Below are 27,075 nucleotides of genomic sequence, written 5' to 3'. Positions count from 1 at the left end.
CGCACGTTTGCTGGCACATGCACACGCACACACACAAGCGGAGGCGCACGTAGGCACACACACGAACACGTGCACACGTACACAGGCGCACGCGCACACACAGACACGCGCACCCACGCGCTCTGGGACAGACAAGGTTCTGGAGGAGCCGTGGGGGACACCGCGAGCCAAGGCTCACCGGGACAGGGAGGCTTGACGCCAGGCGACCTGGCCCTAGCCTCCCGGCTGCATGTCCGAGAACGGAACCCGCCCTTGCGGCCCCCCCACCCGGCCCAGCGACGTCTCCAGGTGGCAGGACGTGGAGGACGCGGCACCGGGGTGGCCACCCCTGCGGCTCGGCCCACGCCCCGGCCGGGCTCGGCCTTCGAGGCTCCACAGCAGTTCGAGAACCAGCCCAGCCCCTGCACCCCGCCCCCTGGCTCCGCCCCAACCCGCCTCCGGACCTCATTGGCTGTGGCCGCAACAACGTCGCTTTTGGTCCCCGCCCCCAACCTGGCAACGGCGGCGAAGATCAGATCCTCCCGGCAGGGGCGGGTGGACCATGGCCTGGAGGCGGAGACGAAAGGGAGATGGACGGGCAGCTCAGTCAATGAGTGTGCGCAGCCTCCCTAGCAACTGCGGGTCGCCAATGGCGGGCCGGGGCGGGGCTACGCGCTGTCAGCTGCGGGGGCCGCCGGCCCGCGGCGATCTGCGGACTGCTGGGCCCGCTGGTGCCTCGGTGCCGGCCGCCGCCTCCGCGCCGTCCGGCGAGCCGGGCATGGGCGCAGGCGTCGGCGGCGGCACGATGAGCACCCTGGGCAGCCCTGTCCGCGCTTACGACTTTCTGCTCAAGTTCTTGCTGGTGGGCGACAGCGACGTGGGCAAAGGGGAGATCCTGGCGAGCCTGCAGGATGGCGCAGCCGAGTCCCCGTACGGCCACCCGGCGGGTGAGCGCGGGGCCAGGACCGGCGAGCAGAGCCCAGGGAGCGCGCGATGGGCTGCGGGGAGCGCAAGGGGGCCCGGGGGGATGGGGGAGCGAGCGGCGAGTTGGGGGTGGGGTGGTTGGGGGCGGGGCCTGGGGTGGGGTGGGGTGGGGGCGGGGCCTGGGGGGGTGTGCGGCGGGCCGGGGAGTTCCGGGGGTACCAAGGGAGCGCGCAGCGGGGCAGGCAGCTGACGGGGGACCCGGGGAGCGCGCGGAGGGCCAGGGAGCGCACGGGGGAGCGCGCAGTGGGCCGGGAGGAGAGGGGCCGGAGGAGCGCTCTGGGGCTGAGGAAGGCGCGGCGGGCCAGGGAGCGCAAGGGGGGACCAGGGGAGCGAGCCGAGGGCCTGGGAGCGCACCCGGGATCAGGGGAGGGCGCTGCGGGCCAGAGAGCTCATGGGAGACCAGGGGAAGCGCACGGTGGGCACCGTGGAAATGGACGCAGGCACCTGAGTAGCCCGGCGAGGAGCTGGGGGTGCAGGGACTGGGAGCGAGCCCGGCCAGGCGCAGAGAGGAGAAACTGTGCAGTATGCGAAGGGCCGCGGATCAAGGAGCGCTGGGTTCACCGCCCGCCCCTCTGCGTGAGTCGGGCGCGCGCTTGGAGGGAATCCCCCGCTGCACCCCCAGTTCCACACATGGGGAGCACAGAGCGTCCTCCATAGTTTCACCAAGGTCCGCCTCCCGCGGGAGCTAGCGGCTGAGCAGGGTGCTGAGGTACTACTGACCCCGATGACGGTGAGGCGGAGGGGAACGCACGGATCACGCAGGTGGAGTTTGAGAAGGAGGTAGCCGGGCTGCTGCGACGGGGCCCAGCCAGGAAGCCACTAGCGCGTGCGACGCGTTTGGAAAGGATGCGTGGGGGGTAAGGAGGGGGCGGGAGGGAATGGCGCGTGGGATCCGAGCGCAGCTAGCAGAGGCTCCCAGGTGGTGGCTCTGCGTGTGGGCGAGATAGAAGGGGAGCGTGAATGGAAGCAAGAGAACTAGTCCGGAAGGTTCTCCGAGGTTCCTGGCGTGTCCAAGGGGCTCCTCATCCTGGCGAAAAGGCCCGGGACGGCAAGAAACCCAAATGACCCATGAGAATGTGGCCTGAGGGCGAGGAAGGGAAGCGCTATAGAAAGTGAAGGAGTGTGGGTTCCGGGGGCGGGGTGGAGCCGGAGGACTCAGAGCTTGAGGACAGTGGGCAGAGGGTCCCTAAAGTTTGAGGTTTGAGGGCCGCAGGCCCCAAGATGGGGTGGACGTTAGGAAGGAAAGAAGGGCAGGGGAGAGGAGAGGAAAGTGAGGTGGGCAGAAAGCTGGGCCAGCAGGCAGGAAAAGAGTCAGGTCCTATGGCTGTGAAGGGTCCCCGCCCGCGATCACCTTTTCCCTGTCACGTTAGGGGCTCCAGGCGCACTTCCAGTGCAAACCTGACTGCTCAGGGTCTTGCTCCTTCCTGCCTCCTGGGCTTGCGGTTGGGCTCTCCAGAAACGGAGGAGGGCAGCCCAGAAGTCCAGTCTTGATGTTCAAGCCAGCCCAGGTGTGATTCTGCCCTGAGCAGGAAGCAGGGGACCTGAGGGGAAAGTGCAGAGAAGGAAGCTCTGGGTCCAGCGGACTCCCTGGGGGATCAACTTGGGTTGAGTCAAGAGCAGCAGGAGGTGCAGGGCGAATGTTACCCCCGGAAGCAAGGTGGGCTCTCTGGGGGTGAGCGATGTAAAGAGAGAAAGTCGGTCAGCAGAGCTGGTGGAGGGAGGGAGCCTGTGGCTTCTGCGCAGGCATGTGAGCAGCTTAAGTGGAATGGCTTGGGACAGGCCTTTAAGATGGGTGCCTTCGGCTCAGGTCATGATCTCAGGGTCCTGGGATCGAGCCCCTGCTTCCCCCTCTCTGCCTGCCTCTCTGCCTGCTTGTGATCTCTCTCTGTGTTAAACAAATAAATAAAATCTTAAAAAAATAAAAAAGATTGGAGGCGTGCGAGTGGGGAGAAAGTTTGGGAGAGTTTTGGTTGGTTCTGGAGAACTGATGCCAAGAACCTGGGCTCTTCCTGAAGCTGCCAGGGCGAGAGTCACCAGGGGACTTGTGAAAATTATATTTGGATTGTGTCTCTAGTTCCAGATCCATGTTATTCAAGGTGATGCCATCAGCCACATGAGATTTTTTTTTTAATTTAAAGGAATGAAAATGAGATAAAATGAAAGGGTCGTATTAGCTGCATTTCAAGTGCTCAGCAGCGACACCTGACTGACACTTGGTTTGTGAGGGGTGTGGCAGAGCCCCACTGGACAGCTCGGCTCTGGGGCTTCAGCTCTAGGAGGGCAGAGGGTCCCCAGTGTCGGGGGTGCAGCGGGTGGAGGAAGAGACATTGAACAAATCACACACCTGCTTTTAAAAACTGTGCACCTGGGGGGGACAAGCTGGAGTTCTGATTTCTTACAGTGGGCAAGTGACGTGCGCAGACGACAGGAATGTGCGCAGTCTGCGTCCGGTTGATTGAACAGAGGCTTGGGTACCCTCTGTTGTGTTACTCTCTTTTATAAACAAACTGAGCACTTGTTCAAGCAACTAGTTAACACTTTCTTCTAAAGGTTTTTCTTCAACACAGAGGGAGGATTTAGGTTAAAAAGGCACTTTTCAGGAGACTGTAAGAAGTTGGAATCATGGTCAGTATTGTTATTATTCATAATACTTCGAGGAAGGGGAGGGCATTTCCAGCCTCCTGTTTCCATCCCCCCACTCCGAGCGCACATGCCCTGTTGCTCTGACTTTGCCCCGGTTTGGGGGTACAGTGTCCGCAGTCCTTCAGTCTTAGAAGTTTACCTGGCTTCAGCGCTGACCACTGCTGTGTCTGTGACTTCTGTATTTTGCTGTCCCTCCAATTAGCTACATTTCATTTCCGGCCATTCTCCAGGAAGGGGTCATGAGTATTTCCTGAGTGTGTTCATGTTTGAGAATGTCTGTGCACTGTCTTTACCTGTGAACAGTATCTCGCGCAGGTTAGCATGTATCCTTAGGCCACACGTTCTTTCTTCCTCCCAGTGTCCCCACTGGGCTCTCTCGCTTACTCTGAGCTGCCTCGGAGCCTGAGGTCAGAAAGTCTCTCCTTGTGGATGAGTTGCCTTTTCTTCAGAGACCCTCAGCTTAAGCGGACCGTGTCTCAAAGTTGGATGCTTGGTGTTGAACTTCTGGTACACGGTGCACCTTTGAATTTGTAGATTTTGTATTTAATGTCAGGGAAATTTACTTCATGTCCCTAAAACATCTGAGGATTACAATGTGGATTGATTGGTGTTTATGTCAGTTTTCCTATTGCTGCTGGGCAAATTGCCACGAACTTAGTGGCTTAAAACAGATTTATTATCTGACAGTTCTGGAGGGCCACCGAGCCCTGGGATGAAACTGAGGTGTTGGTAGGGCTGTGTCCTTTCTGGAGGTGCCAGTGGTGAGTCTGCTTTGCTTGCCTTTTCCAGCTTCTAGAGCCCTCCTGCAATGGTGATGCTGCCCATCTCACGCTGTACCACTCCAGCCTGACTCGGTCTCCCTCTTCTGCTTTTAGGAGCCCTTGTGATGGTGCTGGGCCCATTTGTTAATGCAGGAGAATCTCTGTACTTAAAGGTCAACCGAGGGGTGCCTGGGTGGCTCAGTGGGTTAAAGCTTCTGCCTTCGGTTCAGGTCATGATCTCAGGGTCCTGGGATCGAGCCCCGCAACAGGCTTTCTGCGCCGCAGGAAGCCTGCTTCCCCCTCTCTCTGCCTGCCTCTCTGCCTGCTTGTGATCTCTGTCAAATAAATAAATAAAATCTTTAAAAAAAAAGGTCAACCGATTAGCAAACCTAGCAAACCTAATTCCTTCTGCAGCCTTCACTCCCCTTTGCCATAACCTCCTGGAGACACATACTCTGAGGATTATAATGCGGATACCTTTGGGGCGCCGTGATGCTACTGCCATCCTTTTTGTCTCTCTCTTCTGAATTTCTGTGGGCACCTCAAGCCTTTCCTATTTGTTGGTAATTTTTATTTTAGTAAACTGTTTCTAGCTGTTTCTAACTTACTTGTTAGTTTAGTAAATGATGTTGCTGTGTTCTGCAATTTTTTCCTTACTTTTACAATTTTCATTTACAATTTTCTTTTTTTTTAATATTTTATTTATTCATTTGACAGACAGAGATTACAAGTAGACAGAGAGGCAGACAGAGAGAGAGAGGGAGGGGGAAGCAGGCTCTCTGCTGAGCAGAGAGCCCGATGCGGGGCTCGTTCCCAGAACGCCGAGATCATGACCTGAGCCGAAGGCAGAGGCTTTAACCCACTGAGCCACCCAGGCGCCCCTACAATTTTCTTTTTTTTTTTAAAGGTTTTATTTATTTATTTGAGAGAGAGAGAGCATGAGTTGGGGAGAAGGTCAGAGGGAGAAGCAGACTCCCCGTGGAGCTCGGAGCCCGATGCGGAACTCGATCCCGGGACTCCAGGATCATGACCTGAGCCAAAGGCAGTTGCTTAACCAACTGAGCCACCCAGGTGCCCCTCATTTACAACTTTCAAAGATTTCTTTAAATGGGGCACCTGGTGGCACAGATGGTTGGGCATCTGACTCTGGGTCCGCTCAGGTCCTGATCTCAGGGTAATGAGTTCGAGCCCCACGTTGGGCTCCACGGTCAGTGGGGAGTCAGCTTGAGATTCTCTCTGCCTCTGCCCCTCCCGCTTGTGCTTTCTGTATTTCTCCAATAAATAAATAAATCTTTAAAGTTTTTCTTTAAATAATTTATTTCATTAATACATCTCTTATTTTGACAACCTCATTAAATTGTTCCGTTGCATGAAGTAATTGGGATGAACGTCCTTCTGTCCCTGGGTCCTGTTTCCTTTCAGGTTGGGTTCCTTGTCAATTTTTCCTTTTATAACTTTTTGTTCAAGTGTGATATGCATGCAGAATAGCTAAGGGACCCACCTCCCGCTTTTGGGCCTCTTGGCCCTGGAGCCTTCCTCGTATCTGGAGGGTTAGTACCTCGTTCGGCCTCTTCTCCCAGGTAAAAGTGGTGAGAGAAAGGCCTGGACAGCTCAGCTCTGTGAGGAGAGTGAAGTCTGGGCCACTGCTGGGCTCCTCCTCTGTGTTCCCTGGTGAGGGTCTCTCCCCTTGGCCCAGCTGGTGTTGTTTCCAGCACGGCATTACCTTTCCACCTCTGATTGCGGGGAGAGGAAGGTAGATGAAACAGACAGTAAATTCTGCAATCTCTTGCCTCCCAGCTGTTCCCCAAAGAGACTGTTTTCTGGTTACTTTCTCATGGCTGCATCTCCAGCTTCCTTTTGCCAGCAGGAAAATCCCATCTTTCTTTCTCTGCTTCATTTCTGCTAACGGCCGGTAGTAATACTGCCCACCCCTTTTATTGAGAGTGTAGAAGAACCATCTCCTGAGGTAGGTTATGTTATTAGGCCCAGAGAGGGTGAGTTACTCTCTCAGGATTACACAGCATGAGTGAGAGCCGGAGTGTGGATGGTGTGGTTGGCTCCGTGGCCCCTCTGGCTCAGAGCAGTGGCTTTTCTTCCCTGTGAGAACCATCAAAATGCTTTTCCTTAGTGACCTTGTTATGGGGTTTTTTGCCTTTCTGTTTGCCTTTGACCAGTGTTCTGCCAGGAGCTCCATGCACGCCCCCCTCCCTCTGCCTTCATCAGAGAGAGGTGGATTTGCTGATTTCGCAGCTACTCTGCGGTTTCCCTTGGCAACCAGTTCAAGATTTAAAACACGATTTATAAAGCCATTACGTTCAAGTTTGAATTGAGAGGCGGTGAATCCTTTCTAGTTCTTTACAGTGTAATTCCTTAAGGAGACCCTCTTCTACTTCCTTACCTCCCATGGTGCCACCAAGAGCATATGGTAACTTTCTTCAATGTATCCATTTTTTAAACTATGTCGTAAGTGCTTCCATGTATTTGACAATAAGAAAACTGCCTTTGTATCAGATTTTCTCCTTAAAAGCCAGTCTTTAAGCTCTACCGCCCCGTGTCCTGTGGCGCCTCCTCCCTGCAGTGGAGACTGCCCCTTTCGTCCAGCCTCTAACTCCAACTCAGGGTGACCCTGATTTGGGGTGATGGGCAAGGAGGGGCTCAGATCCAGCCAGGCCAGGTTCCTGCTGGACAGAGGGTCAGCTTCTGGCTGGAGACCCACCAAGCACCCACCATGTCCTCTGTCACTAGCTCTGGGTGGCTCAGTGGCTGCAGGATGATGACCTTGGTCCTGCCTTAGTCTTGCTGGCCACACCAGCCTACTCCTCGATCAGGCATTTTGGGGTGAGGGAAGCAGCAAGGTTAGAGGCAAAGGAGCCCATCGCTCCCATTGCAGGCTGTGAGCTGATTTCCCATTAAGAGATTTTTTTTTAAGAGTTTGTTTGATGCTTTCTTCCCTGGCTTCTTCAGCTTAATTAGCCTCAGAGAAGGACTTGTGTATAAGCAAAAACTGAAAGAAGTCACCATATCCAGGGGATGGGGCTTAAAAACATCAGAGATGTTGGTTTATCAGATCCACAAACAAAACCACGGGAAAGGCAGTCACTGCACGCGACAGCACCGAGGTCTCCAGGGCCACCGTCCTCAGAAGGGCCTCACTTTTGCTTTCCTCTCCGAACTGTCCCCAGATTCCAGCCGAGCCCTGGTGCGTCCGCAGGCTGTGGGAGCCGCTGCAGTGATGGGGACTGGCCCACGCTGGCCTGCGCCGCCCACTGCTTCCCTTCGGGCTTCTGGGAGCAGGTCACTGCCCCTTTGTTTGTAAACACCTGGGTTCCTGGTGTGCTGCCTGCCCCCACCCCCCCCACCCCCCAGGGACTGGAGGGCTAGCCTCTGCGGCACGTGTCTTCTGGTTCACGATCGCTTCTTCCTTCTGGTCTCCGCCAGCCACCGAGGTGAGGCGCGTTCCCCGTGGTGGGAGACTTTCCAGCTACAGGTTTTAGAGAAAACAGGGCTCGCCTTTCACATATATCAGGAACACCGCATATCCGAGTGTGTTTGACACGTGTCTACATAACACACTCTCTAGGCAGAGCATGCGCACGTGTGCACAGTACTTGTGTATGTAAGCACACGCACGTATACACAGACCCGGTGTGCATTATTTCTGTGGCTCTGATTAAGGTATGAACCTTTTGAAGAGGGTATCAGTGAGGAAGCAGACTCTTCTTCATTCTGGTCGGGCGCAGAGACTTATCCGACCTCAAGCGACTCGTGTGGCTCTCGGATGGTTTCATTTGCTCACAGCATATGGTTGCCCTTTGCGGACTTTCCAGTGACCCCAGCCCCAGGGCGGAAAGATGGCCGTGTGGTCCGTGTTTTCCTGAGCAGGCCCGCATTCCAGGAGTTCAGGTCTGTTTAGCAGAGTTTGGAATCCAGGCCGCGAGCAGCCCAGCACATGTCCTTGGCTCATGGGGAACTCACTCGAGACTGTGTTGGGAGACGCTGCTGGGGAGAGCGGGAGGCTGCCATGCTGCTGGACCCGCACGGTGGGAGAAGAAGGCAGGTGCCCTGGGCCCGTGGAGCCTCCTCTCTGCCACCTGTCTCAGCAGGATCCAGCTGGGACTCAGCCTGGCTTCCTGATCTCTCCACGACGCCTGAGTTTCATGCCTGAAACCACCTGCCAATGGCCGTCCCCTGGGAGATGGTCCCATAAAGGGGTGGCAGAGAGCCACGAAGGTCATCACCACTGTCCTGGGGCTTCCTTGGCTGAATGTGAACCTCAGGCTGTTTTTGGGTTATGTGGGCTGTGTGTCCCCTCCTCTTGCAGACGAAAATTAACGGATTTACTTCCCCAAAATGGGACTCAGCCAAGTTTGCTTGTGGATTTGAACAATACTGTGACTCATGACACATGGCATTTTGTTTGGTTAGAAAGGAAAAGAAATTTACAGAGGCAGAATCATAAATATGCATATTAAATTATAGCGAACCCTAATACAGAAGGCTGAAAGGTATTATCTTAATGAGGAAAATAAATTGGTAAATGTGAAGAACATTAAATTCTCTCTCTCTTTTTTAAAAGATTTTATTTATTTGAGAGAGCAAGAGTGAGTGAGAGAGAGAGAGCACAAGCAAGAGTAGAAAGGAGCAGGGGGAGAGGGAGAAGCAGACTTCCCGCTGAGCAGAGAGCCCAATGCGGGGCTCCATCCCAGGACCCTGGGATCATGACCTGGGCCGAAGGCAGAGGCTTAACCCACTGAGCCACCCAGGCGCCCCTTAAACTCTCTTTTAGACTAAGAAAATTCATCTGGGAGTAGAATCTATTTCTTCCAGTCTAGAGCAATGTGTTGATTCTGGAAGGTAGACCATTGCCTCATGGGTTTAAATAGTGTCATGCTGGTTAGACATCTGGGAGAGGCCAAGCCAGAGGCGTCAGACCTGGGACCCATCCTGTGAGGCTGGGCATCCGCACCTGGCCTGGAGCTGTTTGTGGGCACTGGGTGGGGTGGGCACTGGAGGCGCAGTACAGGAATGCAGCTGGACGTATGTCCGTGTTTGGACGCAGCTGTAACACAGCCAGAGCTGGGGGCCTAACAACACGGGATGCTTGTTCTCTCCTGGCTCTGAAGGCCAGTGGTCTGAAATTGAGGTGTGGGCAGGGCCACGCTGCCCCCCTCCCTCCGCCACTGCCAAGGCTGCCAGTGAAAACCCTTCCAGGAATCTTCTGGTCAGCTGCTGGTGGCTGCCATTGTGTGAGGTTTGAATGAGGGAGGGAATGGACCTTGCCATTGAGCTCTGTCTCCTGAGTGGTTAAACACCCTTGGCCTCTGCTCTTCCCCTGGCAGGTGGCGGTCACCAGGAGCTGGCCCCAGCCCTCCTGGACCAGACGAGATGACTCATGGGACTCTATCCTTCCCTCCCACACTGTCTTGGGTTCATCACACTTGGCCCAAAGGAGGTGCCACTGGGCATGGGGAAGCCTGGGAGTGACCCAGGCCCTACTGTGGTCTCTGGGGTGGCCATGGCCTCTATGAGAAAAATTGCCCAGCCCTGGAGCTTAGGGCCCAGCTGGTAATGATGTTGGCCAAGGCTGGGCTGAGTCCGCTCTGTACCTCCCAGCTGAGCAGGACGGCGGCATCAGGGCTGGCCCAGCCGAAGAAGGACAACCCCATTCCCTTAGACAGGAAACTGCTCACAAAGGTGTCTGGCTTGGCGACCCAACTCAGGGCGCCCACCGCTCCCATAGGCAGTGAGGGCCTGGCTGAGCACGAACCTAAGAGGCAGCTTGGGGCCATGGGTGCTCTGTGCCCAGCAGAGCCACGTGGCCTCCCCCAGCGTCCATCCCAAAGCCCCTGCTGCCACCCACCCAGACGTCTGCCGCTTCTATGCACTTTTCAGGGAAGCTAGTGTGGCTGTTTTCTGGTTGTCCTGTGATGATAACTGCTCAGCAGAGGGACCTCCATGTGCCCTTCCCCTCCCTGGCTGGTCCCCCACTTCCTCTCCCTCTAGCCATAGTGACACACAGGCACCTCTCGCCCTCTGAAGTTTCATGCCTGACCTCATAGTTATTTACTGTATAATAAGGCCCCTGGCCTCTCTCAGGTGAGTGGGGAGGATGACTCCTAATTCCCAGTGGTTCGTCCTAAACTGTCTTCAGGAGCACAGACAGGTGAACGGTTTACTGTGCCTGTGGGGCAGTCACTCAGCTGGGCATGGGCACGACCAGTGAGGAGGGCATCTCCTTCCCCAAGCCGTCCTCTCACTGCATCTTCTGCAGCTGCAGAGGTAGGAGACCGATCCGGGAGGCTCAGAGCTCCTTCTGGGGACACTTGCAGCCCCGGGGGTGGGAACGGGCTAGAATACAGTGCCGGTGGCTGACCGCACTGACCGCCTATGTGAGCAGAGCGTCCCAGACAGGAGGTGTTGGCCTCAGCCCACAGTGCCTCATGGGCCAGGGGGGCAGCCCCTGGCTGAAGTGGGCTTTACAAAAGCGGTGCCAACAGCATTGAGAACTGTGCCCTTGAACATCAGAGATGCTGCCCCATTCCTTCCCTGGGGGACAGTGAGGGTTTCCCAGCTGTGTCTCCTGGGCATCAGGCCTGTAGAGCAGGGAGGAGCCCCTGCTGGCCGGACCTGCCAGGCCCTGGCGGTGGTCTGAGTCCACATTCCAGCAGTGTCCCAAGTTCAGGGGTGACCCTGAGACACAGTGAGGGGAGCCCCATGATTTGAAAGTGTTGGGCCTCTGGAAAGAGGGCTGTTGTCTGGCCACACCCAAACAATGGTCCAGAGACCCTCTTGGCTACGCCCTGATCTCACTCATGCTGGGGCACTGGGCCCCACCTGAGAACTCAGTGTTCCTGGACGCGGCTGGTCAGCACAGAGCACTGGGTGCCCAGGGCCGAGGTCGTATGGTGGTCCTGTCCCTGCCGGGCAGGTGGGAAGATTTAGCTCCCACAGTAGGGAATGAGTACTTCAGGGCCGCTAGAAGTGGGAGCTGCGTGGACAAGATGGGGCAGCCAGGCCATGAGGAGACTGGAGGCCCCTGGATTGTCCCTCACCTGGGGGCACCTGAATCTACTGCTTTGCCATTTCAAAGAGAAAATTGAGGAAAGAGAAGGATTCAGGGATCATGCTTTTCAAAAAGGAGATCTGCAGAGAGAGAGTTGGTGTTAATTTCAGTAGTACCCTTCGTGTAAAGGTGATGAACACAGTTCAGATCCCTGTCTAGAATGTGACTTTCTTTTAGAGCATCCAGAAATGCAAGGGCGCCCCGAGGAGCCAGTGCTGTCCGTGGCTGTGGGTGCAGCAGGGCGCCCGCCCCAAACCCTCCCCACCCCTTGGCCCTGCGAGACACCCAGCATTGTCTAGCAGACTGTCCTCCGATCCAAAGAGCCAAGCAGATCTGGGAAGGACAGGTCTGGGAAGGACAACATGCATACAATTTCTTTGGGATGAAATTCACATAATATAAAATGAACATTTTATTTTTATTTTTATTTTTTCAATTTTTTTTTTTAAAGATTTTATTCATTTATTTGACAGACAGAGATCACAAGTAGGCAGAGAGGCAGGCAGAGAGAGAGGAGGAAGCAGGCTCTGCGCTGAGCAGGGAGCCCAATGCGGGGCTCGATCCCAGGACCCTGAGATCATGACCTGAGCCGAAGGCAGAGGCTTTAACCCACTGAGCCACCCAGGCACCCCTCAAGATTTTATTTTTAAGTAATGTCTACAACATAAAGTAATGTCTACAACAACGTGAGGCTCGAACTCACAACCCCAAGATCGAGAGTCACACACTCCACTGACTGAGCCAGCCGGGTGCCCCAAAATGAACCATTTTAAAGTAAGTAAGTAGCATTTAGTACGTCCACAATTTTGTCCAACCGCCACCACTTGCAGAGGGAAACCCCTCCTCCTGGCCTCTGGCCATCACTGGTCTGCTCTCTGATGTTTTCATTCAGCATTGGACACATTTCTCAGAAGTCAGCTGCTCGAAGATGAACGTGTTCGCAAGTGATTTTAACCAGTATTTACACCAGAAGAGAATTCTCCTATGTGACGGCATACATTTTCGCCCGCTCACTCCGTAAAACAGACACAAGCAGGTGCTGCGTGAGCCGAGCGAAATTATCCGTTCCTCTCGCGGAGCTAAAAGTGGAGCGAGCGCTTGGCATCTGACGCTTCCTTTTTTTCTCGTTTTGTTTTAAGAAGGCTAGAATTATATCTCCTCTCTCTCGGTTATGCTGACTCAACGAGCATCCTGCAGGCTTTGTTCTAGGAGCTTTCGCGTGTTTTTCTAGCATTTCGATGGACAGAGTTCTCGTTGAATTCGTTTCGTGCAGCAACAGAATTGCATTTTGATCCTGACCGTGACATTACTCACATCAGCTGGTTCTCACGGACTGAAGCGGACGTAGCCAGCAGCCCGTCAGGGAGGCGGAGAGATACTGAATAAGAGAAGAGCAAACCCTGAGTGGGGAAGAAAGGAAGCGGCCGCGCAGGGATGAGAGCAAGGGTGCAGCGAGGGAGTTTGTGAGGAGCTGCGGGCGGCGGGGAACGGAGCTGGTGAGCAGCAGGCGCAGCCGTGTGCGAGGTCGTCTCTGGAGACCGGTGCTCGCGGAGCGGCCAGGCTCTCTCCGAGGTGAGGCCTCCGCCGGCGGTTGGCACATGGTCTGCGAACAGCCGTGGCCAGTGCGTTCCTCCGGGTGGCGAGGGAGACCGAGGCACGGGGCACGAGGAAATTGCTGCTTGTCAGGACTCGGACAGAGCCCCTCCCTGTGGGGCCTTCACAGTCGGGACCCGTGTGGCCCCGTGGCTTTGACCCATCCCCTCTCCCCCCTTCCCCAGCTGAGAAACCGAGGCACACGTCACACAGGAAGCAGCGCTTCCTCCAGCCTGATCTCCCATCCCACCCCGCTGCCCGGCCTCGTCCCATCCCGAAGTCTCCAGCGCGGGGCGAGAGGGAGGTGCGGCCCGCGGTGGTCGAGGGGCACACAGCTGAGCCGGCGGGCTGGAGAAGGTGGGCAGTCGCTGCGCTCAACGAGCAGGCCCCAGTGGAGACCACGGGTTGTGCGTTCCCGGGGCTCCGTGGTCGGGGTCAGCCCCTCTGAGGGCAGCTTCGTCTGCACCGCAGAGGGAACTACCGGCTGCACAGTGACTGAGTTCAGTCTGCCTCAGGCTGGCTGATGGGCAAGTCCCGATGGTCGAGCTTTTCAGTGCTTGTCCACTTAGTGCAGTGCTGAGACACAGGTCGTTGCGCTTTGCTTTGGAAAGATGTTGAAATGCATCTTTTGTAGCTTTTTCCAGGATTTGTATGTCAGACATTCTCTGCTCCTCTCTCCATTCACGGTGCTTTGTGGGTTTTCTGTCATACTGGACACTTTTGGTGCAAACAAAAAAGTCAGCTGCAGACGGCAGTCTGGTACTGGCCCGGAAGCGGACACACACACCCGGTGAACGGAACAGAGCCCAGACATGGACCCGCAGCTCTACAGTCAACGCATCTGTGACAAAGCAGGGAACAACGTCTGATGGAAAAAAGTCACTCTCTTCAACAAATGGTGCTGGGAACACGGGACAGCCACGTGCGGAAGAACAAAACTGGACCATCTCCTTATACCACACACAAAAACAGACTCCAAATGGATGAAAGACCTCAGTGTGAGACAGGAAGCCATCCAGATCCTAGAGGAGAACACAGGCAGCAACCTCCGTGACCTCAGCCACAGCCATTTCTTCCTAGGAACATCGCCAAAGGCAAGGGAAGCAAGGGTAAAAATGAACTATTGGGACTTCCTCAAGATCAAAGCTTCTGCGCAGTGAAGGAGACAGTCATCAAAACTAAAAGGCAGACAACAGGATGGGGGAAGATGTTTGCAAATGGCAGTGCGGATAGAGGACTAATATTCAGAATCTATAAAGAACTCATCAAAATTAGCACCCAAAAAATAAATAATGTAGTTAAGAAATGGGCAGAAGACACAAACAGACATTTCTGCAGAGAAGACATCCAGATGGCCAACAGTCACATGGGAAAGTGCTCCCCATCACTCAGCATCAGGGAAATACAAGTCAAAACCACGATGAGATCCCACCTCACACTGGTCAGAATGGCTAAAATTAACCAGTCAGGAAACGACAGATGCTGGTGAGGATGCGGAGAAAGGGGAGCCTCCTGCACTGTTGGTGGGACTGCAACCTGGGGCAACCACTCTGGAAAACAGTATGGAGCTTCCTCAAAAAGTTGCAAATAGAGTTACCCTACGACCCAGCAACCGCACTACTGGGTATTTACCCTAAAGATACAAATGTAGTGATCTGAAGGGGCACGTGCACCCCAGTGTTTATAACAGCAACATCCACAGTAGCCGAACTACAGAAAGAGCCCAGATGTCCACTGACTGATGTATGGATAAAGAACCTGATAAAGGTGTGTGTGTGTGTGTGTGTGTGTGTGTGTGTGTGTGTGTGCGCACATATACTATATCCCATTATATGCGCCATGCATGTATCTATGTATCACATGTGTACATATAGGTGTGTACTGTGTGTTTACACACACACGTGCGTGTGTATAATGGAATATCACACAGCCACCAGAAGAATGAAGTCTTGTCATTTGCAACAAAGTGGGTGGGACTAGAGGGGATTACGCTGACTGGAATAAGTCAGTCAGAGAAAGACAATTATCATATGATCTCACTAATGGGGAATTTAAGAAACAAGACAGATGAACATAGGGGAAGGGAAGGAAAATAAAATAAGAACAGAGAGGGAAGCAAACCATAACAGACTCTTAACTGTAGAGAACAGTGAGTTCTGCTGGAGGGGAGGGCTGGGGGGCTGTGCGAAATGGGTGATGGGCATTAAAGCAGGCACTTGGTGGGATAAGTACTGGGTAGTGTATGTAAGGGACGAATCACTAAATTCTGCTCCCGAAGCCAGTACTACACTCTATGTTAACTAAGTTGAGTTTTAACAAAGCTCCAAGCAGCTTCAGCAGACAGGAGGTTATGGCCTTACCTGACTGACAGTTGGAGGGTAGGTCTCCTGTGAGCCCAGCCTGGGTCCTGGTGCCCGAGCCTTCCTGGATTCTCTACTGCTCTTTTCCCCCATCTGTGTTTCCATCCGTTAGCTTACGTCCCAGCTCCTCTTCCCCCTGGTGAACCCGAACCGTATGGTTGCTGCGAGGTATGACACCAGAGTGGAGAAAGTGGGGGAGAACCCCTTCCCCACACAGCCAGTCACTCTCTGGTGTTTTGGGGTCACTGGTCTTTAGATTATTTCTGTCACTGAGAGTTGTTATCTGCAGGAGGACTGGTCCAGTAGGACCTGTGCAGCCATGGCCAGAAGCGGAGTCTCCAAAGAGAGCAATCCAGGGGCGCCTGGGGGCTCAGATGGTTGAGTGTCTGCCTTCAGCTCGGGTCGTGATCTCAGGGTCCTGGGTTGGAGCCCTCTGCTCAGCAGGAAGTCTGCTTTTCCCTCTCCCTCTGCCTCTCCTCCCTCCCTCATGTGCTCTCTCTTTTTCTCAAATGAATAAATAAAATATTTTTTTAAAAAGAAAGAGAGTGGGGTGCCTGGGTAGCTAAGTTGTTAAGCATCTGCCTTTGGCTCAGGTCATGATCCCGGGGTCCTGGGATTGAGCTGTGAATTTCTATCTTCAGAGCAAACAGGCTTAGCAACACAACAGGGCACTGAAATGAGAGAAAGCAAACTGTTCACCTTACTGCCCCGAACCAGGCCTTGCTATCGTTTCTGAAGTGCAGTTTCAGGAGGAAAATGTGAAATTAAATGAAAAAATTAAAAGAGCAAATTAAAAAATGGGGGCAAGGTTATGGGAAAAACAAACGAAAGATAAGAAAACTTCTGAGTGACCCTAAAGGCTGAATTCTGAAATTGATGTCCACTAATTTGAGATTTAGTTAGAAAATCACAACTTGGGCACCTGGGTGGCTCAGTGGGTGAAGGCTCTGCCTTCGGCTCAGGTCATGATCCCAGGGTCTTGGGATCAAGCCCGCATCGGGCTCTCTGCTCAGCAGGGAGCCTGCTTCCCCCTCTCTCTCTGCTTGCCTCTCTGCTACTTATGATCTCTCTCTCTGTCAAATAAATAAAATATTAAAAAAAAAAAAGAAAATCACAACTTAAAGAGAAAAACCCATTTTTTTAAAAAAGATTTTATTTATTTATTTGAGGGGTGCCTGGGTGTCTCCATCGGTGGTGGTGAAGCATCTGTCTTCAGCTCAGGTCGTGATCCCAAGGTCCTGGGATTGAGCCCTGTGTCAGGCTCCCTGCTTAGCGGGAAGCCTGCTCCTCCTCTCCCACTCCCCCTGCTTGTGTTCCCTCTCTTGGTGTCTCTCTCTGTCTGTCAAATAAATAAATAAAATCTGAAAGAAAGAGAGAAAGAAAGAAAGAAAGAAAGAAATCCAAAAACAATAAAGATCTTGGAAATTTAAAATGTGATGGCAGAAATAAGAATTCCAAAGGAAGGATAAAAGATAACACTGAGGGGCGCCTGGGTGGCTCAGTGGGTTAAAGCCTCTGCCTTCGGCTCAGGTCGTGATCCCGGGGTCCTGGGATCGAGCCCCGCATCGGGCTCTCTGCTCCGTGGAGAGCCTGCTTCCTCCTCCCTTTCTGCCTGCCTCTCTGCCTACTTGTGATCTCTGTCTGTCAAATAAATAAATAAAATGTTAAAAAAAAAAAGATAACACTGAGACCATTTTCCAGAATGTTGAGAAAAAAAGAGAAATGCAAAGTAAGAGAAAGTAAGAAAATCATGAAGTACGTTCAAAAGGCCCAACATCTTATGAACAAAACCCCAGCAGGAAGAAAAAAGTGAATAATTCAAGACGATTTCAAAGATTTGCATTATCAGATTGAAAGAGCCTGTTGAGCGGGCAGCCCCACGATGAAAACGTCCCATAATAACGCATGAGATCGCAGCATACGAGGCCAAGGCCAAGACCCTCCACACCTCATACGAGGAAAGACCAGATTGCATTTCAAACGATCAAGAATCAGTGTGACATCTGACTTCTCAGCAGGAACTCCAGTAGGTAGACCTGCACATTTCTGAATAAAAATGATTTCCTACTTCCGTTGTGTGCCCATCCACTCTCAACGAAGAATGAGCGCAGACTACAGACATTACAGACATGCAAAGTCTTAAAAGCTATCTTCCACACACCCTTCTCAGGAAGAAAAATGAGGTTGTAAACCAAGAAAGGGAGAAGTGGGATTCCACAGTAGGAGAAAAGAGGCCAGGAAGACAGCAGAGTCCTAGTCTGCAAGGGGGTGGGACAGAGGCTTGAGAAGATGCCGCCAAGCAGGTGAAACGCCCGCAGGTGGGAAGCGCTAAGGGAAGGGCTGGATAACTGGAGGGGATTTGGAGGGTATGTTAGGGACACATGCAGAGAAAACCAAGCAAATAAACAAAAAGGCAATTTGTTTTAAAGATTTTATTTATTTCTTTGAGAGAGAGACAGCGAGAGAGAGCATGAGAGGTGAGAAGGTCAGAGAGAGAAGCAGACTCCCCGCGGAGCTGGGAGCCCGATGCGGGACTCGATCCTGGGACTCCAGGTTCGTGACCCGAGCCGAGGCAGTTGCTCAACCAACTGAGCCACCCAGGCGCCCCCCAAAAGGCAATTTTCAACTCTAGTAAAAACAAAAAGTTGTATGTGAAGGACAAGTGAACACACGTTCCAGCTGCGGATAGCATTTACTTGGTTGTATTGATGTAAAATTGGATATTAGTCTAGCTAAGACGACAAATGACTATATTGTGTGTGTGTGTGTGTGTGTGTGTGTGTGTGTGTGTATGTGTGTGAGTGTGTAGGGGGAGAGAGAGAGACATGTGGAGATGTCGGTGAAAGAGAACTACATTTTCACTTTCCACGGTGGGAATCTGATTAATGTCTAACCCTGAAAAGTCAGAAAGTAGGAATATAAGCCTGTTGCTTACAGATTGGGAGATACAAAGCAGACAAGTACACAGAAGATGAAAATGGGTGCACAGTGCTGCGGGGGTGTGGATCGGGTCCTGTTGTTTTCCATGTTAAGTTTCTGACACTTAAAATCATGTGCATCTGTGAGTGATGAAAACAAAAGTCAAGTATAGTTTTAAAAACTCATAGGGTAGGGGCGCCTGGGTGGCTCAGTGGGTTGAGCCTCTGCCTTCGGCTCAGGCCATGATCTCAGGGTCCTGGGATCAAGCCCCACATCGGGCTCTCTGCTCAGCAGGGAGCCTGCTTCCTCCTTTCTCTCTCTGCCTTTCTGCCTACTTGTGATCTCTGTCTGTCAAATAAATAAATAAAATCTTAAAAAAAAAACAACAAAAACTCATAGGGTGCTTGGGGTGCCTGGCCGGCTCAGTTGGTGAAACATGTAACTCTTGATCACAGGGTTGTGGGTTCAAGCCCTGTGTTGGGTATAGAGATTAACTAAAATAAAAAAAAAACTGGATAAAAACCCTTACGGGGAGTTAAAAAGACCATTAGGAATGAGTTCTTTTAAATTTATGAAAACTTGTTTTTATTGTGGACCTAAAAATTAAGGTACATGAGGGAGCCTTGTAAATCAAAGGCGCCAACCCAATTCAAACAGTGAGTTAATGTCCTAAAGGTTAAAAATGAAAAACCTTGGGGCACCTGGGTGGCTCAGTGGGTTAAGCCTCTGCCTTTGGCTCAGGTCATGATCCCAGGGTCCTGGGATCAAGCCCCACATCGGGCTCTCTGCTCGGCAGGGAGCCTGCTTCCTCCTCTCTCTCTCTGCCTGCCTCTCTGCCTACTTGTGATCTCTCTCTGTGTCAAATAAATAAACAAAATCTTTAAAAAAAAAAAAAAAGAAAGAAAAACCTCTCTAACCTGTGAATGGTGAGAACGCTCTTCTACTGTCTGGAAACGGACGTGCCGAAGCCACATTCTTTCTAGACTCAAAAATAGGTTCCCAAGTGTGCTCATTTTTTGCTTTACGTAGATGGTATAAAACCTTTAGTGTTCCCAGGGGAAAATTAGATATTTCCAAAATTAACTTTGAAGTTGCTCTCTGTATATGTCTTCATGTGTTTATGTATATTTAATTATATGTGTATATATTTTACTTATGTAATTATACATTGTATTCTGTATTATATATTCCATTCAATATATGTGTGTACACATGTTCCATTACAGGCATTTATACCCTGTTTTATTGCACGTGTGTGTCTCACATCACATATGCCTAATGCTGACCACTGCAAAAGGAAGAATACAGGCATTTGAAGTTGCCTTCCAGATAGTTCTGTAGGATTTTAAAGGACTGTGAAGAAGCTCTTGGTGGGTCGCCCCAAAAAGTAATTTCACAGAGCCCAAAGCTACTGACCTAAGCAGTTTCCAGAATATCTATGCCCTGCCCTAAAACCTTGGCAGTGTGCCCTCAGAACGCAAAGCAAATTGTTGTCACCTTCCGCCATGCATGCTGCATAGCCCTCGACTTACTTTAAGAAAAGGAGGGTGTATGAATATGGTGTGTCGGGGTGGGGGGTTCGCTAAGGCCAAGTGCTACAGATCCTTCAAGAGAGCACAGCCAAGCTAATCGGGAATGGCTCCTTCCTTCGACTGCATTCAGGGGGTTTCCTTCTGAGCCGTGGCTGTGGGGGTTTTCTTTTGGTGGAAAGTAAGATTTCACACCCGTTCCAGGACTTTCTCAGGGTGAGGCCCCCAGGTAGGGGTTCCTCTCTCTTCTTCTGTCTGACCCCCAGGAGCCCATTCCCCTTTAGATCTGTAACTCCTAATCCTGCTTTCCTTGTCAAGATATCTGAAGTCTGGCCACATCCCAGAATGTTTCCAAGGCTGGGCTTGCTCTGAGAGACATTCCTGAGTAAGTCTAAAAATGGCTTAAATCCAGCGCCCCAAAACCCGGCTGGGTCCTTGTGATCATAAATTGTGTTGGGTGTGTTTTTGGATGGGAGGACTCTTCTCTTGCTTTCTCTGCCACTTCACAGCCGCTGTGTCATTCTCGGCCTCTCCCTCCCCGGGTCCTGCTGAGCGCACCCGTTCGGCCACAGACAGGCAGAAGCGTTCTAGGGACTTGCTCTGTCAACACGGGACTGATTTCTCAAAGAAGCAGAAAATTGGTTTCTGATGGAATGGGGAGGAATATTTTTCCTTTTAAAAAATGTTTATTGCTTCTTCTGATCTTAGGAAAAGAATGCATGCACATTGAAGAAACGTACACTAGGGAAAGGTTCGGATAAACAAAGTAAACACCACTGAGAAATTTCCAGTTGCAACATGGGGCTGGTCCCCCGTCACCCCTCCACGCACATCCACACACACACAACACGTGTATTTTCTTTACCTAGTTGAGGTAATGCTTCCCATCTCATTTTATATGCGACACATTTTACTTTACGTTCTTAGTGTGATAATTTGGGGGGACGATCTCAGTGTTTTAGCCTGGGAGTAGAGCTCAGAGGGAGCAGTCCCAGGGCAGGAGGGAGGGTCGCACAGATGAGGGTGCCGGACATGGGGCTGCTCAGAGCTGCCTGCAAACGGGGGGCCTCATGCCGAACAGTCCAGGGGCCGAAGCCTGAGGCCGTGTCCCCACGCCTGGGGTAGCGGGCAGCAGCCGGAGCCGCCCGAGGCCTGGGGCCGAGGTGGCTGCTGCCAAGGGAGGACAGAAGGTTGGAGGCCCCCACGGAGTGAGCAGTGGGCCGGTGCGAGGGTCCATGCGAATCCAAGGAGACCCAAAACAAGGTCTGGTCCATCTACCTCAAAAACTGTGACTCTGCCCTGGTGAGAAGTCCTTTCTTTCCCCAGGAGAGTTCTCTCTAGTGCCGTTTGCTTGAGAGTAACTTTGAGGCCAGCCACACTTAAGCTGGCCTACCCCCTCCCACAGGCATCGACTACAAGACCACCACCATCCTGCTGGACGGCCGGAGGGTAAAGCTACAGCTCTGGTGAGTCGGGGCCCACCCCGGGCTCTCAGCAGGACGTGCCGGTCCCCGGAGGTAGAGGCTCTCTTGGCCCTTGGAGTGCACCTTACCGCCTGTGGGAGGACTGCCCCCCCGGCCCAGCAGACCCAGGGCTGCCCCACAGTAGGTGGTGACCCGCTTGTCCGGGCCACCGAGGCTTCATCCATGGCAGGGAACGCTGGGGCCTTGGTGGGTCCCTGGGGGTCTGTCCAGAACATGGCCTTACTGAGACCTTCTGCTTCCCCAGCTCCAGGAGGGGCCTATGAGGGTGATGGGGACAGACCCATGGCAGGCATGGGAGGCTGGGATCTAGAGGCCCTCTCCTGGGGTCTGGATGGACTTAGTCTCTTTCTCACGGCCCCACCTGGCAGCCCTGGCTCTGAGATTCAGGTCACACCCCCCTGACCTCTGCCCACCCCCCTGCTCCAGGGGGGGTTGGGGAGTGGGAGAACTGGGATTTCCTGCTTTGACCACCCCACGCAACTTGCCTGACCACTGTTCCCGTCCCCGTGTCATCCCTTCTCCTGGGCCACCTGCATGGCCCTCTTCTCTGCCCAAGTGTAACCAAGCCCCAAGCCACACGAGCCTCGGGATGTGGGGAAGCCTGTCCTCCTGCCATCCCCGCCTGTCCCTTCCCGGGGGCGGTCAGCAGGGAGCCTTTCTCCACAATGTCCCTTAGCACCCATCCTTTCCCATGGCCTGCCCCCCCACCCCGGATGTTTGAGGTTGTGGCTGAGCCTCCGTGCAGCCTGTGTCCTCTGGGCTGCCCACTGCTGTGGGTCAGCGAGCCTCGGGTCTCCTGTTCTCATTTGCTGTCCTCAGACTCCTGGGCTCTGCCTCGCAACCTCCGCCCAGCCCTGAGGCCCGTGGGCCTGGGGCTTATATCGTCCTGGCTCCCTCCCTCCCTGAGACCCTCCGAAGGATCCACTCACAGCCCACGCTTGCCCCGGCCTCCAAAGGTTGCCCCATGTCTCCCCTGAGCAGCGAGAGGTCTGTTGATGGTGCGTTTCTTCCTGGTGGCTCATCCTCATGAAAGCCATCGCAGGCCCACCCCCTCGTGGCCCCCGCCGCACCCCGCCGCTATCCATAGCACCCCATGTCCAGGGACGGCCCCGCTTCACGACAGCCACCAGTCTCCCGTGAAAGCTCGTGATTCACGCCCGCGCTGCTCTCCTGTGTCTCCTTGCCCGCAGACTCCCTGCCCACTTCTATCTGCCTGCAGAGCTGAAACTCCGTGTGCTGGGAGTCCCCCCCACCCCAATCTGCTCCTCAGCACTGAGGAGCTCCTCCCATGTCCTGGGCCACACCGGTGAGCACCTCTCAGCACCTCGGGCCCTCCTGAGCCCCAGGCCCTGCCCTCCCTCAGGGGGCTCCCTGGGACTCAGAAGGCAGGGGCAGGTCACCACCTGAAAGAGGGAGAAAAGGCAGGAGAAAAGGGAGAAATTGCACTGTTTGTAGTGAGGCTAGGCCTGGACCTGCCTTCCCTCCCTCATCCCCAAGGGATCACCCGTGAGCGTGGGTGTGTTCATTGCCCACACAGAGGTGTGCTGTCCTGACCAAAGACGCCGGGAATCAGCGCCCACCAGTGCTCAGAGCCACGGCCATGAGAACAGGCCGCTGGAATCCATCCCACGGGAATGTTGTTTTTTTTTTTAAATCCTGATTTTGGATGCTTGGAGCTCCATCCCGGTCGTTCCAGGTGTCCGCACCCCTGGGTCAGTTCCTTGTTTTGATAAACTCAGGGATGTGTCTGCAGTGGGACGGCCACTGACTGGCAGATAGAATGTTCTCGCTGTGGCTCTCGAGCTCCACACCTCGTTGTTGGGAAGAAGCAGTGATTTCTTCTCACTGGCCCTAACGTCTTTTCCAGGGATACATCCGGGCAGGGAAGATTTTGTACCATATTCCGCTCCTACTCTCGGGGCGCACAGGTAACATCCCCTGAGCCAGGAAGTCAAACGGACTGAAACTCACATTTGGAATGTCCTCTGACGGCTGCCTGGAGGAGAAGGCGGTTCCGCTCACAGAGGAGCTGGGGCAAGAGGCTGGGGCGCGCCCTGCGGTGTCGGGGCGCGTGAGCCTGCCTCAGCACCAGGAATGTGCGTGTGCGTGGACGCCTGCACATGCTGTGTCTGCATGTGGACCATGTGTGCACACGTGTCTGTGCGTGTCTGTGCACACGTGTGCATGTGGTGGGCTGTGTGTGCACCTGTGCTCATGTGCTTGTGTGTGTCTGTGCATGCTCAGGAGAACGCACTTTCCGGGCGGGTGGGCATGCTCCTGGGGAGGAGGTGATCCTTGCAGTCCCTCTGCATCCCGGGTCCCTACAACAGCTGGTGACTGTGGGGGACGGAGAGCCAGACCCCAACTCACCTTGACATCACAGGGTTGAGTAATGAGCTCATGAAACATCATTAGAAATACTTATTTAACTACTACATTTGGTAGATAAGCAAATATAATATGTTTCTGTTAAAATGAGTAAAGTGGTCGAGGACGGAGTGGCCCGCGCACTGGCCAACGCCGTCCCTGTGCCCACCTCTGAACCGTCAGGTAAGCCTGGTGTCTCTCCCCCAGGGTGTGATCCTAGTCTATGACATCGCAAACCGCTGGTCCTTTGATGGCATCGACCGGTGGATCAAGGAAATAGACGAGGTACGACATGGTGCCAGGCACCGTCCACGTGGGCATGCGGGGGTCGGGCATGTGAACCAGGACACGAGGCCTCAGCAACATGGGGGCTGTGCTCCTATCGGAACAGGACTGGGCCCTCACCTGGAGCCCTGCCCAGCCCCAGGGTTTGGAGCCGTGGCCCACCTGCTGTGTGGGCTGCTGCCCGCACCGGGGGCTGCCAGTGTGGACACGGTGTGGTCAGAACCACGTGCATGGCGTTGATCTCCTGCAGCCTGTGGAAATGTGTGGACCTAAACAGCGGGAATGTACGCTCTCCCAGTTTGGAGCCCAGAAGCCCAAAATCTAGCGTCAGCAGGATTGGTTCCCTCCAGAGGCTCTTGAGGAGGGTCCGCCCGGCCTCCTCCAGCTTCAGGGGGCTGCCGGTGGTCCTTGGCCTGTAGACCATCACCCTAGTCCCTACCTCTGCCGGCACGTGGCTTTCCCGCTGTGAGTTCTGTGTCCTCTTCTCGCAAGGACTGGATTCAGGGCCCGCTCCAGTGACCTTGTCTTAACTGATTACACTCTGCAAAGGTCCTGTTTCCGATAAAGACACGTCCTGAGGTTCTGGGTGAACTTGGGAGAAGGCCACTGACCCTATAACCGAAGGCATCAGCAACCCCAAAAGCTCGCCCAAGTAACCCCCTTGCCTTTGTCTCGCCCTTCAGCACGCCCCTGGCGTCCCTAAAATCCTGGTGGGGAACCGCCTGCATCTGGCCTTCAAGCGGCAGGTCCCCACAGAGCAAGCGCAGGCCTACGCGGAGCGGCTGGGCGTCACCTTCTTCGAGGTCAGCCCTCTGTGCAACTTCAACATCACTGAGTCCTTCACGGAGCTGGCCAGGACTGTGCTGCTGCGGCACGGGATGGACCGGCTCTGGAGGCCGAGCAAGGGTAGGCAGCCGGGAGGCCGTCCCAGAGCCCCCGCCCCTGGCCTGCGCCCCAGGACTCACCTTGTGCAGCCATGGCCGTCCTCAGGGTGAATGCATTTAAGTCCAGAGGGATCCCCAGGGACAGTTTTGTTGTAGCTCACAGAGCCCTTTCTGGGTCTGCGCGTGGGCAGAGCTGGGGGGATATGTGCAGTGAGGGGGGCGGCACCAGCCCATGGAGCAGGAACCCCCACCAGGGCCGGCTGGCCAGGTGTCACCTCACGGCTTTGGGAAGAGCATGTCCTCTCAGGAATGATTCACTTTCAGCTCATTTTGTTTGCAAAGAGGGGACCTGAGAGGCAGAGGTGCGTGGAGCATTGCTGGTGCCCTAGAACCCGGCCCCTTGGTGTGAATCCCTCCAAAGCCCTGGGTCCTCGGATTTCGTCTGCTTTGTTGGGGCCTTTACGGTGACCCTCGCCATCACGGATTTCCTCACAGGGACCTGGCAGTGCGTGACCGTTACAAGAAAAAAGGACAAAATCTAGTTATTGAATTGGGCAGTGCAGGGTTGAGGGAGCGGAACTGGATTTTGCCCCGTTAGGGTTCCACCACGTCAGCACGACCGCCAGCCTGGACAGGGCCCTTTGCTCGGGGGGTGGGGTGTTCAGCGTGCTGTGCTCCCGCTGCCCTGCGGTGGGAACCCCACGTGTCCCAGGGAGTCCATGCCACCCCCGGCCGAAGGTCACTGTGTGGAGACAGCTCTCTGCTGGGAGCCCCTGGGCCTGAGCCCTTAGGTTCTGGGGTGGTTGTGGGGCCATCTGGGAATGGCCCCCCTTTGGGCCCCCGAGGGCTCCATCCGGGGGGCCTGACACACAACATGAGGGGCGGTGTGGATGAAACTGAAGCATTCGCTTCTCAGCCGCACTCTCGAGCGTGTCCCTGTGAGCCGGTCACACGTGCTTCTGGTGCCAGCGGTGTGGCTGGGAAGGTCATGCCTGCCACCCTCACCGTCTCACCGGAAACCGCAGCCGGGCAAGTCCTGTAGGAGGACTTCACCGGCCACTGTCTGCACTCCAGGTCCGCCCCCTTCTCGGGCCTGGAGAGAGACACAACAGGGGTCTCCAGTCCCAGGTGACTAAAGCAGGGTGGCCCTTCTCTGGCCCTACCCCGGGCCACGCGTGGGCACAGTGGGTGGAAAGCGCGGCCCGAGTCCTGGGGAAGGAAGGCGGGGAAGCGAGCGGGCTGCCCTGGCGTCCGGGACAGCAGGCGCTGAGCCCGGTCCCCTTCCCCCGCAGTGCTCAGCCTGCAGGACCTGTGCTGCCGCGCAGTGGTGTCCTGCACGCCCGTGCACCTGGTGGACAAGCTGCCGCTGCCCATGGCCTTGAGAGGCCACCTCAAGTCCTTCTCCATGGCCAGCGGCCTCAACGCCAGGATGATGCATGGCCGCTCCTACTCGCTGGCCACCAGCTCCGCGCACAAGAGGAGCGGCCTCCGCAAAGTGAAGGCCGCCCGGCCGCCCCAGAGCCCGCCCAAGCGCTGCCCCCGGAACAGCTGTAAGGTCTCCTGAAGACGGCCCGGCACCGACGCGGAGCGGCCCCACGCGGGGCGGACGGACGGGATGGGACGGAGGGCTGCGGGAGCCCGGCCCAGGCCCAGGCCTGGGGAAGCACCTGCCGGTCGCGCGGCGACGGAGCCGCTCCGTGCGGCAGAAACACAGCCCGACCGACGTTTCCCTGTGGACGTGCATGAAGCTCTCGTTTTAAACGTGTGTTTAAATGTTGTCCCGGGGACGGGCCGTCTGCTCCGCTCTGGAGGACGGCAGCACAGCTTGTCCTCAACACGACAGCTTTTCCAGGAGCAGCCACACGCGTGTGACGAGTGTGACTCCGGGGACTCTGGGAGGCAACGGGAGAGACCTCAGTCCTCGACCTGCCGAGGGGGCCTTTCTGTAAAGCTCCTCTTCACAGCAAAGTGCGAGTCCCCGGAGGCGGTGCCGGCGGGTCCAACACGGATCTGATCAAGGTTTTGCTATGTTATTTACCATGTTTGGGAATTAATAAGTGTTTATATGCATATTTTTCTGTAAATCTACATTTTTTGTACAAGATGTTCCACAAATTATGAAGCAAAGGGAAGAAAATGCCAAAGATACCTCTCGTTGTGTCCGATGGCCACAACATAGTCACAACAGACCCAGACCGGCAAGGAAATTATCACCCGGAGCCGT

General features: G+C 54.5%; 1 protein-coding gene across 2 annotated transcripts; it reads left to right on the top strand.

The window, feature by feature from the left end:
* The first annotated feature begins 755 nt into the window (after positions 1-755).
* On the top strand, positions 756-27,075 carry LOC111160356 (RAB40B, member RAS oncogene family). Of its 2 annotated transcripts, none has more exons than XM_022523415.1 (6): positions 756-926; positions 21,237-21,297; positions 23,183-23,243; positions 23,890-23,967; positions 24,708-24,873; positions 26,144-27,075. In XM_022523415.1, the coding sequence occupies exons 1-6, from the start codon at positions 758-760 to the stop codon at positions 26,413-26,415; spliced, it is 807 nt and encodes a 268-aa protein (XP_022379123.1). In that variant the 5' UTR covers positions 756-757; the 3' UTR covers positions 26,416-27,075. The 2 variants fall into 2 exon arrangements, with proteins under 2 accessions (XP_022379123.1, XP_022379122.1); XM_022523414.1 differs by having other exon boundaries at positions 24,651-24,873.

Source organism: Enhydra lutris, unplaced genomic scaffold (genome assembly GCF_002288905.1).
Source record: "Enhydra lutris kenyoni isolate GAN:26980312 unplaced genomic scaffold, ASM228890v2 scaffoldscaffold75, whole genome shotgun sequence".
NCBI lineage: Eukaryota > Metazoa > Chordata > Mammalia > Carnivora > Mustelidae > Enhydra > Enhydra lutris.
This window is presented reverse-complemented; position numbering and strand designations above follow the sequence as displayed.

What these genes read in the sequence shown, in the direction of transcription:
- LOC111160356 (XM_022523414.1), top strand. Translation starts at nt 758, where the DNA reads ATGGGCGCAGGCGTCGGCGGCGGCACGATGAGCACCCTGGGCAGCCCT. An exon ending in AGGGTAAAGCTACAGCTCTG is followed by an intron (nt 21,298 to 23,182) that starts GTGAGTCGGGGC and finishes CGTCTTTTCCAG; the next exon opens with GGATACATCCGGGCAGGGAA. An exon ending in CCTACTCTCGGGGCGCACAG is followed by an intron (nt 23,244 to 23,889) that starts GTAACATCCCCT and finishes TCTCTCCCCCAG; the next exon opens with GGTGTGATCCTAGTCTATGA.